The sequence below is a fragment of the Acanthopagrus latus genome, chromosome 5 (genome assembly GCF_904848185.1).
Source record: "Acanthopagrus latus isolate v.2019 chromosome 5, fAcaLat1.1, whole genome shotgun sequence".
NCBI classification, from domain to species: domain Eukaryota; kingdom Metazoa; phylum Chordata; class Actinopteri; order Spariformes; family Sparidae; genus Acanthopagrus; species Acanthopagrus latus.
Genome location: NC_051043.1, coordinates 15970466 through 15982051, shown reverse-complemented (window position 1 = coordinate 15982051; position 11586 = coordinate 15970466). Strand labels below are relative to the sequence as shown.

Here is an 11586-nt window from a genome sequence, read left to right as displayed (position 1 = left end):
TGAATGTGTTTTGTTTAAATTTGTTTTGAATGAAACGTCTCTTCAACCTCTCTGTCCTATATTAACTGTCAGAGCTTTGATTCATCAGGACATGCAGCATATGTCAATGAGAGACATTCTGTTGCCGTGTTTTGATTATTGAAGATATTAATGTGTGTGTGTGTGTGCGTGTGTGTGTGTGTGTGTGTGTGTGTGTGTGGTGACCGATAGAAGCATTACGCTAAGGTTTTTAAGCCTTGCCTATCGATTACCAGCACAATATATATTCACAACATAGCTAATGAGTTAGCAAAACAGACTTAGGGGAAATTAGTATTTGTTTGAGTTTGTGGCCACCTGCAGAGTTTGAGTTAATATCTTAATAATCATGAGATAAAAAAAACAAAACAAAAAAAAGACTGATGAAATAGAAAGTCAAAATCAAGAGAATAAAATGTTTTTGAGACAATAAAGACAATTATTTAGTCCAACTAGATGAAATGAACTCAGTCATTCAGACACAGCAGAACACGTTTCCTGTTAAACTATAAAAAATGTCAAACTGATTTAGTGTCAGCCAGCATGTTGAAATGTTCAATCCTCTCCATGTTTCTGATCATTTCTATTCTTTATATAGTTAAAAACAACATTGTAACATTTTTCATACATGTCTTTCATTTTTGTTTTTGTCTGATAAGCAAATGCTGAACAGTGAAATTTTGTTCTGAATGAAAAGGAATTACATCCTGACAGCTCCATCTGCTGGTGACAACATGACATGACAGCATTTCCTGCTGTTAATAACTTAAGTTGTGCGTCATGTAAAAGAAAGTGAAATTAGATTTGACATTGTTGAACAGAGCTGAGCCGCCATTACAGGGTGTCGCATCTCTGCAGAAAAATAAACGTTTGGAGTATTTGAAGAAATCAAGAGAAAAGACATAAACTTGGTGAGTCCTGCTGTGAAAAATTACTTCAATAACAAATGGCTGAGAGAGCTCTTCTTGAAAGTTTCCTGAGCTGCCATGTGTGTTCAGAGACTTTCAGAGATCCTGTGTCTCTGAGCTGCAACCACAGATTCTGTTCAAGCTGCCTGAAAAAATTCTGGGAACAAGCTAAAAACAAAAATTGTCCCATTTGTAAAAGAAAATCCTCAAAGGATTCTCCACCAGTGGACTTTGCTCTGAAGGAACTGGCTGATTCTTTTGCTGGCAGACAGAAATCTGGATCATCTGAGGCAGAAAAAGGAGAGAAGAAGGTGGAGGTGGTGTGTAGTAAACATCCAGAAGAGACTAAATTATATTGTGAGGACGAGCAGAGAGCTGTGTGTCCTGTCTGTGAGTTTTCTCTCCACCAGAGTCACAAGGTGGTTCCTGTAGAACAAGCAGTCAGTGAGCTGAAGGAGCAGCTGAAATCTGACTTAAAGTCTCTACAGGACAAGAGGAACAAATACAAACAAGTGGAGAAAACATACAATGAAGTGATTGAACACTCCAAGAAGCAGCTGATGTCCACAGAGAGGCAGATCAGAGCAGAGTTCAACAAGCTCCACCAGTTCCTGAAAGAGGAAGAGGAGTCCAGACTGGCAGCTCTGAGGGAGGAAGAGGAGCAGAAGGGGAAGACTGTCAGCAGAGAGATGAAGATGATTGAGGAGCAGCTCTCCTCTCTGTCAGACAGTATCTGTGCTGTTGAACAAGAGCTGCAGAAACACAACGTGCCATTCCTCAGCAGTTATAAAGCCACTCAGACCAGAGCCAGAGTCCAGTGCTCACTGTCAGATCCACAGCTGGTCTCAGGAGCGCTGATAGATGTGGCCAAACACCTGGGCAACCTGTCCTTCAGAGTCTGGGAGAAGATGAAGGACCAGGTCCACTTCAGTCCTGTCATTCTGGACCCAAACACTGCAAACCGCTGTCTCTATCTGTCTGATGATCTGATCAGTGTGAGACAGGAAGACACAGACCAGCAGCTTCCTGACAATCCAGAGAGACACACCATCTATACCCATGTTTTTGGCTCTGAGGGCTTCAGCTCAGGGAAACACAGCTGGGAGGTGGAGGTGGGAGATCATCCTTGCTGGCTTGTAGGTTTGGTTAAAGAGTCAGTTGACAGGAAGGGAGATGTACCTGCTTCGCCAAAATATGGAATCTGGTGTTTATTGCAACGCGGTGGAAAATACACTAATGGTGATGGTGAGACTGTCAGAGTGAAGAAGAGTCTCCAGAGGATCAGAGTCCAGCTGGACTATGACAGGGGGGAGGTGTCCTTCTACAACCCTGAAGACATGACTCACATCTACACTCTCAGAGACACTTTCACTGAGAAACTCTTCCCATATTTCGGTATTGGAAATGCTGGTGATGCTAAAACTGCTGATATCAAAATCTGTCAGACTGATATTTCTCTGTCATGTTCAGGAATGTGAATTGAACTTGACAACTTTTATCTTTAATGTCACTGTATCATGATTGTTAGAGGTTAATTAGACTCTAAAATCTTAATCACACTCATTATGTCTGAAACAGGTCTGAGTTGATGTCACAGAAATGTTTTTTCTCAGTTTTTCTGTCATCTGACATAAATGATCCAAAGTGGTTTTTATGCACAAAACTGAAAACATTTAAACCTCACTGCTTTCAGTTAAACGTTGATCACTTTTGAAAGACAATTAAGATTTTACGCTGACTTAGGTCACAAAAAAATCAGAGTAAATAAAGTTTGAATTAGATTAATATTAACATTATTCATTCTTATTATATAAATCAATTGTTTTAGATTAGAAGCATCTTGTCTTTAATTAGATCACAGTATAACATAAACTGTATCCACTGAACCAGATATGTTGTTTGATTCTTTAACTTTTATCATCATCAGACATCAGTTTTTGTTTGTCAGATTTCTGGATCTTATGATGATTCTTTTAGTTTTTTGTTTTAATTTCAGTTTTTACTCTTTACACTCAGTGGTTCAGAGGATCAACACACATTCTGATTCTGACTGATTTTAAATCTTTATCATCTGTTGTCGAGTCACATGACGTTTATCTAAAGTGTCTCTACTGTCTGCAATGAATTATGAAAAGTGGTTTTAATCTTCTTTTAACATTTTCTTTGAAACTCACTGTGATAATATTCACACTTGATTAATTAGTTTCAGCTGAAAATCATAATTTAAAAGATGCTGATTTGTTAAGAGTTTAATTATATTTTATTCAGCCTCCATGTATAAAGGTGGTAACTCCTGCTGCTGATAAACTGTTTACTTTTCATGGGTGTCAACAAAATATTTGTTTATGTTGTTTTGTAAATACTCTGACTGCCCCGATGCTGTTATCTTGGTGGTAAAATAAGGGTTAATGCGTAAATTAAACCAGCTCTTATAATAAAGTTTAAACCAGAAAAAAAATGTGACTGCAAAATGTGGAAACTGTGTGACATCATCTGGAGACAAACTTTACAACTCAAAGCCATTAACTCTCCTTGTCATTATTATCTTGTTTTGAGTCAAACTGCATCATGTCATCAGTTGTTTTTATTTTTTTATTTTTATTGATTCAGGTCTTTATTGTTATTGAGGGAACATGTCTTAAAGTAATTTAGTTCTAATTCAGTCTCTAACTCTCACAGTGCTTCTTCATGCTGTTTGTGACATCTGTTGTAGTGTAAACATGATCAGTAACATGAGTGGAAATAGAAAGTGTTCATTTTGATTAACATAAAGGAAATACCAACATACAATTGAGTTATACATGTTTATAAAATGTAAATCAGATGATGCATCTTTAAATCACAGCTCTGATACCAAATTGTGTCATGAGGTTGTTTTGTTGTCTTGACACTGCTGGAAAACAAACATTTGGAGTATTTGAAGCAATCAAGAGAAGAGACAGACACTTGGTGCAGTGAAAAATAACTTAAAACGCCAAATGGCTAAAAAAATAGCTCTCGTTGAAAGTTTCCTGAGCTGCCATGTGTGTTCAGAGACTTTCAGAGATCCTGTGTCTCTGAGCTGCAACCATAGATTCTGTTCAAGCTGCCTGCAAAAATTATGTGAACAAGCTGAAGACAAAAATTGTCCCATTTGTAAAAGAAAACCCCCAAAGGATGATCCACAGGTGAACTTTGCTCTGAAGGAACTGGCTGACTCCTTTGCTGAGAGACAGAAATCTGGATCATCTGAGGCAGAAAAAGAAGTGAAGAAGGTGGAGGTGGTGTGTAGTAAACATCCAGAAGAGCCTAAATTATTCTGTGAGGATGAAGTGTAGTAAACGAGAATTGAGCAAATGACAAAACATGGACTAATGACACCACTATTAAAGAGCAGAATCTAATGATGTTATGTCCACATGCCACATTTATAAGGTACTTGCCTGCAGGTCTAATTTCAGGTCCAGATGCATAATTAGTTCTAATGCCCCCCAAAAGTTATTCGCTCCTCTGAACTGTTTACACATAAAGTGAAGACAACCGGTCTTATAGAGCAAGACTTGTGCTCTTTTTCATGGAGGATGGATGGTTAAGAATTATTTCAAGGTCAGGATGTGGGAGAGCGCAAAAAAAGGCTGAGACAGTGTCAGATGTTGAAATGGATAGTTTTCTGTCAAAGTCATAAATGACTTTACATTAAAGAACAGAAAAATCTATGTATCAACAGTTTCTGATGGAAACGTATTTTTTTCTTTACATGGAGTATGCATATAATTGAGACATACTACTTTGTCATAACATTGCGCCATAACATTTTTACCCTCTAGCTCACACACGTGCTGCTGTCTGTAGCACGAAATTGTATTAAAAAGTAAAAAATATGAGATTTGGAGCACAGATGAATGAGCTTTCATCTGTCTGTGGCTGAACTGACGTGACACGTTTTCTGCAGCGCAAAGGATTGTGGGTCAGAGACTAGTCAGAAAAACATGCTGGGAAGAATTGGTATTTGTCACATTCTGCATTTTTCTTTGCATACAAAACACTTTACAGTTTGCATGAGAATCGGAGGGGGGCCTACAATATATCCACTGTTGTTGTTTATACTGTAAAACTTAATGTAGATTACACTGAGTGAACAGGCTTTAGCTCCTTATTCAAGGACACTGAAGACGACAGGCTACCCCCCCCCCCCCCCCCACACACACACACGAAGAACAGGAGCCACTGTCTTGATTCATAAATATTTTATGTACAAAATATTGTTACAAGTATATTCAACATATGTCACATTAGAATAATGATAACTACTTTACATACATTTGATCAGTCTTCATATTTCACACTACATACATGAAAAAGATCACAATTCTAGCTGACTTTGTATACAATAAATACATGCTCTGGTCGTAGGCTTTTATTTGTATTTATTATTTATCTATTTTTTTTACAAACTTACAGTTATTTTAAACAGAGTGCAAGAGTTCAGTCGTCACTACAGTTGTGGCCATTGTAAAAAAAATCCCCTTTTATGCAGTTATATTCCCTCCTGCAGACCAATATTTGCTCATTTTCCAACAGCAGAACCAACAACACAATGCGGGACTATCTCATCTAAGTTCTACAAAATAGATCCTGTTCAGTTTAGAGCCTAAGTGCAGCTAGTTTTGGTGAACCAGAAGCAAAAAAGGGGGACATCCACAGTGGCCACATCTGTTAGCGAGCAACCCAAAATACATGGAGGGAGCTAGTTCAACATGGCTGGCTGAACAGTTGCGTTCCTTGGCACGTAGTAAACAGACAAGAGTGTGGATCAAAACCCGGTCTCACTTCATTCAAATGAACAACCTGTCTGCATGATATTATTTCCATCACAGTCCAGGATTGTAGTGTGCCTAATCTGGTATCCAGAAACATAAGATTGGTCCAGTGACTATGCATGCGTGGCAAGGCTGTGGCATTTAAAAAAAAAAACTTTGTTCTCATCCAATTTAAAACTGTAAAAGTAGATGGAAAAAAATACAGGTCCATTTCTGGTCCTGCATTAAAAGGTGTTAACCAAAACAGGTTGTCAGCTTTTGGTCATTTCCATTCAGAGCAGGTGGACGGGTAAACAGTGTTCACAGTCACAGTTTGACACTTGGAAAAAACAGAGGCGCTAAATTAAAAACTTCTGACACTGTGTTTCTTCTCAGTGCAGAGAAGCTGCGCTTTGTTCAACAGGCCACAGTCCAGAGGTCAGTCAGTCGCACACTTTAAACTACTATTCCCATAATTCTTTGCCTCTGAAAAAAAATCAATACCTTTTTACTACACAAGTCTCCCTGAATCCCACTGAGTGTGTGAGCTAGCTACGTTAGCTAGCCAGCATTTTTTTTTTAAGGCGATGTATTTCATCATTTTCTGTCTTTTCAAGGTTTTACAACATATATTCAATCGGTACCATGACATTAGACTTGGTATCATCGTAGATTTGGATATCATTCATCATGACATGGCATAGGTTTTATCTTTTCCTGTTTTTAAAGGCTGCATTTAAGTAAAGTTAAAGCATTTGATTGAGTTTCGTTCAGTTGCCTGTCAATGAATGCGTGGGAGAAAGTCAGAGTGTGAGGAAAGAAGCCTGTGAATGAGACTTAAAAAGATTTTCATCTGCGATGGTATTTCATTTTTTTTGCAACTCCCACAATCCCATGCTACCTATGTCTGTTAGTTTGTTTTGGTTTAGAGCCCTCTAGTGGCAGGAATAAAACACTTTGCGGCTACATGAAAAATAAACCAAAAGCTTTTTCTTTTTTTTCCCCTCCTTTTTGGGAATCATTGTCATTATCAGCTAAATCTCCAAATTTACAATTTGCGAGTATGACATTTTCTCATTTTAATGTGTTTTTTTGTGACATTAACTGGTTGGTGACCTCCTCCAATTTAACTCATGTCATGTCATAGTTACTTTAGTTTGGTAAACAGTCATTTAAAAGCAATCAGAAGGTCCATTCAGTTTAACAACTAACACCTTTCTAACCTCAATTTCTTCCCACACTGTGAATTAGACAAAGACACAAATCCGCTCTCTCCAGTGAATGGATGTTTGGTAAGAAGCTATGGATTAGCGTTGTGAGGTCAGCTCTGAAGGCCAACGTGTGACACATATGTTTGATTTTGCTACAGATAGCCAAAATAGTCATAGTCATTCCCTTAGAAGATCAGGAGGTGAACTAAAACTATGTTTGACCACAGAGTTGGTGATTTAAACACATGTTGCTTGATTGTAATGCTATGTGTTCTTCTTTTTCAACATTCGGAGAGACCACGTCCTTCCAAAACGTACTTCTAGTTCTCAGCAAACTACGACAGCTTGCTTCTTCGTACGGTTTCTTTTGAAGGATCTCATCGGTGTTGAATACTGTCAGTCAGAATCTCAAAGTCTGTGTTCACTCAGGATGAAGATGACAGTGCTCATAAACATCAGACAAAGTTGGGATCAATGCGTAGCCCTGACTCTATAATCTCTGACCATTATCCATGTCTTATTTTCACCTTTTCCACCTATCTCCCATCTCGAGTCAGTCAGTGTTTCTGCTGCTCATCTGCCCTCCTCCACAGGACGAGTTTCAGATTTCAGCTTGACAAACTCCTTGGCCACCTCGTCAGCAGGCCGCTGGGACAGGATACGCATCACCGTCATGCCCGTCTCGTCAGTTTGAATGCGCGGCCCCAGCGGACACCAGCACACGCAGCTCTTGCGGTCGGCGACGTCCCGCAGCTGAACAATGGCCATGCCGACCACCCGGTCCGCCCGGCCGAAGCAGTAGTCCTTCACCGTCAGCTGGAGCTCATAGCAGTCTGGGGACTCCTTACCCAGGACACTACATGGCAGAGAACAGGAAATTAATAAAAACATCAGCCTCTGTTGTACTGCTTGTTTACTTCATTTGTAGGTGTAGGAGTTCAGATTTCAGACTCACAACTGGAAAGCTTCGTTGAACTTTGCCGACCAGCTGTTGTTCTTGGACTTTGTGGTGAACTTGCGCTTCTTGTCGGCCAGGAAGGGACCGACCATGGAGACTTCGACGAAAGGCCGGAACATCCCGGACGTCTGCCACTTCATATCATTCACTGCGATGACTGGATGGAGAGATGTGGGAAACAAAAGGAGAGCACATGAAACGGACTGAGATTCAGCGCTGATGATACACTCATGTAACTATTTGTTTTATAACATTAAAGGACCATATCTTTGTTTTTACAGGTTTTTAATGTGTGAAACTATAGTAAGTATGGATTATTCTGCATTACTGTTTACCATTTTTAATTCTTTTTTGTCTGTGTCAGTTTGTGTCATCAAGGCGAGGAAGTTAACTTGCAGGGCCTGAGACTAACTTAAGATATTTCAGGCACACTATATTTAAACACTCACACTCATTTTAAACTTTGAGTCTAAAAAAAAAAAGAAGTAACATTTCTGCTTTAAAATGCCCTACCAAAAACAAGGCTTTGTAAAAGTTGTTGTGTACTTACATTATCCAAAATGTTTCCAACAATGTTAAAACCCAGAGAAATCCATAATTATATTCAAGGTAACAGTGTGTTTCATATGGTCGCCTGCGCTTAAACTTCCAAGAGAGATTCAGAGATGGAGGACGAATTGGGTAAAGACTAAAGATAACGTGGATCTTGTGTGTTTAAATGTTCAGTGAATTCCAAAGTGCATCTCAGGTCCTGGAAAATGTAACTTGAGGTGAGACTGTCTTTTGAATCTCATGCTTTTGTTTTCCCTCATTAAGTTTCTGTAGGGCAGGGCTGCCCAAACTTTTTCCTTTGGAGGGCCAGAAGTGAGAATTAATGGAAGCCCACGGACCAACAGCAAACACCTATTGTGTTAAGATTTGAAATGGGGTCACACTTCATATTACAAGTCCACAAACTTCTTGGTAGGCGGTTGGAAATAACCAACTAACATATTTAAATTTCTTTCAAATTACCCCAAAATGAACACAATAATTTGAAGACCTTCAGTGTGATGTGTTTCCCAACGTGGTGCTACAGGGAGGAAAACAATACTCTGATGATCGCTTGAATAAACTGTTTTCTTTCCCCGGTTCATGACTCGAGATAAATGTTAAAAATAAATGAATCCATTTTATAGTTTTATTTTTTATCAGTTAAATTAAAAAAAAAACATCTGGCCCAACTTTGGGGAAGCTCTGCTGTAAGGTTTACATCTCAGACTTTGATGTTATTTACTGAAAAGAGCTTGTACACACCAAAATTAAGAGTCATTTTAAAAGTAGGTTCTGCCTTTCAGTGTGATAATGAGAAACTGTAAAAGATGGATTAGAGTTAAGATTTGAATGAGGAAGAGGTCAGGTTTGGTATAGTAGGCTATGCAGTTGACAGATTTAAACATCATCAGGTTGTAATTCTAAAAGTTTGTGTATTCTGAATTGAGGAGGTCTCACCTCTGACATTGATTTTGCGTTCCTTCCCGAGCATCATGTCGATCTGAAGAATGGCCTCTCCGATGGGCTTCTCTATCCCGGCACCTTGCAGGACACAGCGACCACACAGCACATTAACATGAATAGCAACATCTCTGAAGCACTGCAGCAGGCAGTGCTTAAAATAGCATCACATCACAGTTTGACACATGTTTTCATTAACAAGGAGACGTGAAATATTATGCAACATGGTGACTCATCAGTTAATTGAGTAAAGCAACTTTTTGGTGACAGGTGAGCCAATAAGCACGTCAGTTTAACTTCTTTGACCTCTATTGTTCCACTGAAGTGTGAATGTCTCTAAAGAAGCTCAACAGCTCCCTGTGAAAATCCCCTTATTTCAGAGAGTGGTGAACTTACCCCTGTCAGGTCGAATCTTCTCATTGCCAGTGATCCTGATGCCCATCCCATCATGCACTGAGAAGACAGAGGTGAGCAGAGAGAACTTTTTAGTTAATTTGAACCACATGCATGACATCCAACACCCAAGAGCCCATACTGTAAATATGTATACAGTACATGTGTGTGCGTGTGATCACCTTGAGAGTGTTGTGTGGTGACAAAGGTCTTGATGAGAGCATCGGTGCTCTGGGAGTAGAGGGAGAGGGCGTAACGCAGTGAGGCCAGTTCAGGGCTTTTCTCGACAAAAGCCTTCTTCAGCCCGTTTCCTCCTGCATGGAAGTATTGCTGACGGAGGAGAGAGCGGCGTGGTTAAGGAGGGAAATAGCTAATGTTACATAAGAGAGCTTTATTCATTATAACATTAAAGAAGTTGCACTGTTTCAGCAGCCAAATCACACTTAAGATGAGGACATCCACATAAATACATAAGAAATGAATAATTAAAAAGTGAAAGGAAGACAATCAGATGGAGTTTCTTGCATGACTTTGAAATCTTTTATTCCTTCTTATAACTTTGTGTAGATGTTTTAGTGTATTTTGTGATTGTGGGAAGGCCTTTAATGTTTTATTGATAGTATTTTTTTTTTTTATGTTGCGTTGTTTCTTATGAGTGTGAAATTGATCAGTTTTTGCTTGACAAGTGTCTCTCAGACATGTGAATGTTCTTCTTCACCTACCTTGATGGACTCCAGCCCTGCATCGATAATCACACACTGTTTGGGCGTCAAGGTTTTGGCTTCACCGCCTCCCTGCAACAACCAGAGATCCCAGATTTAGACACATTTTAAAAAGTGAATAAAAAACACCACAGAATACCCAGGCCTCTGTTACTAAGTGTTGATATTTTGTTTCACTAAAGTGTCATGAATAAATCTGGATATTGGAAGTTAATTCCATGTTAATATCAATCATTTTAACAGACCAATGAACCCTCATTAGTACATCTACACTGACTGTGAACATCATGAGCCTCTTTCTTTAATTGATTAAACAGTTAAGTGGGAAACAAATTTCAGAGACTTCTGCTGCGTGAGAAGTAGTTGAGTGCTCAGCAGTAACCGCTGAGGTGGAGGAATTTTTTTTTTGATACACCTGCTTAGTCCTTAAACTGCCAGCTTTATGCAACCTTTATGCAAGCAGCCACCGGTGACTTTTGGATTTCCATGTACAAATGCTTTTAGTTGCAATACCATAAACACCTACGACTTTAGCTGTGGCTTCTTATGAATGTTTTAAATGACCGATCTTAAATAATCTGACTTCAATAACTAACAACATGGTGAAGACTAATAAGTCAACATTCAGGGTTTCAAATGTTCCTTCACAAACAACGCCTGTGTGTTACCTTGAGATTAGACAGTCCTTTCGCGGCTGTGAGGAGCTGGGCACCCTGCAGAGAGACGAGAAGGAGACTTCATGTGGTATTGTCATAATTCTCAGTACACAAAATGAAGACAAAATGAAGTAATTCAACATTATTCACAGAAGAAAATCTAACTTGAACAGACTCATGTAAAGATTATTCCAAACATTTTGAATTATAGAAACTGCTGGTATCCACCACTAGGTGGCAGCAGAGCAAAGATACTGATCTCAGCTGGGTTGCTACAATTATCCAGGACTACATAACATTTACACTTACTGTAGTTGCAGATGTTCTACAGTATCTTTCATCCATTCCATTGTGCTATTGTAATCAACAAGTAGAGACTTTGGAGATATATCAAGAGAGTAAACATGGCCTTCACTTTATCACAATTCGTTTTTTTGTCATGCGCAAG

The 11586-nt window shown here is 39.1% G+C and overlaps 2 protein-coding genes across 4 annotated transcripts in view; one reads left to right on the top strand and one right to left on the bottom strand.

Annotated features, from left to right (window-relative positions):
- Window positions 1-812: 812 nt before the first annotated feature.
- Window positions 813-3444, top strand: LOC119020321 (nuclear factor 7, brain-like). Its single transcript, XM_037099591.1, has one exon. It carries the CDS (start codon window positions 965-967, stop codon window positions 2402-2404), a length of 1440 nt encoding a protein of 479 aa, XP_036955486.1. The 5' UTR covers window positions 813-964; the 3' UTR covers window positions 2405-3444.
- A 1691-nt stretch (window positions 3445-5135) lies between these two features.
- Window positions 5136-11586, bottom strand: part of LOC119019929 (protein unc-13 homolog B-like) — a 159322-nt gene continuing 152871 nt past the window's right edge. For all 3 annotated transcript variants that reach the window (XM_037098921.1, XM_037098922.1, XM_037098919.1), the window contains 7 exons: window positions 11151-11195; window positions 10483-10554; window positions 9943-10090; window positions 9764-9820; window positions 9365-9448; window positions 7871-8030; window positions 5136-7771 (listed from right to left, as the gene is read on the bottom strand). In XM_037098921.1, the coding sequence (XP_036954816.1) occupies window positions 7489-7771; window positions 7871-8030; window positions 9365-9448; window positions 9764-9820; window positions 9943-10090; window positions 10483-10554; window positions 11151-11195 (849 nt within the window). In that variant the 3' untranslated portion in view covers window positions 5136-7488. The remainder of the gene's footprint in view (window positions 7772-7870; window positions 8031-9364; window positions 9449-9763; window positions 9821-9942; window positions 10091-10482; window positions 10555-11150; window positions 11196-11586) is intronic.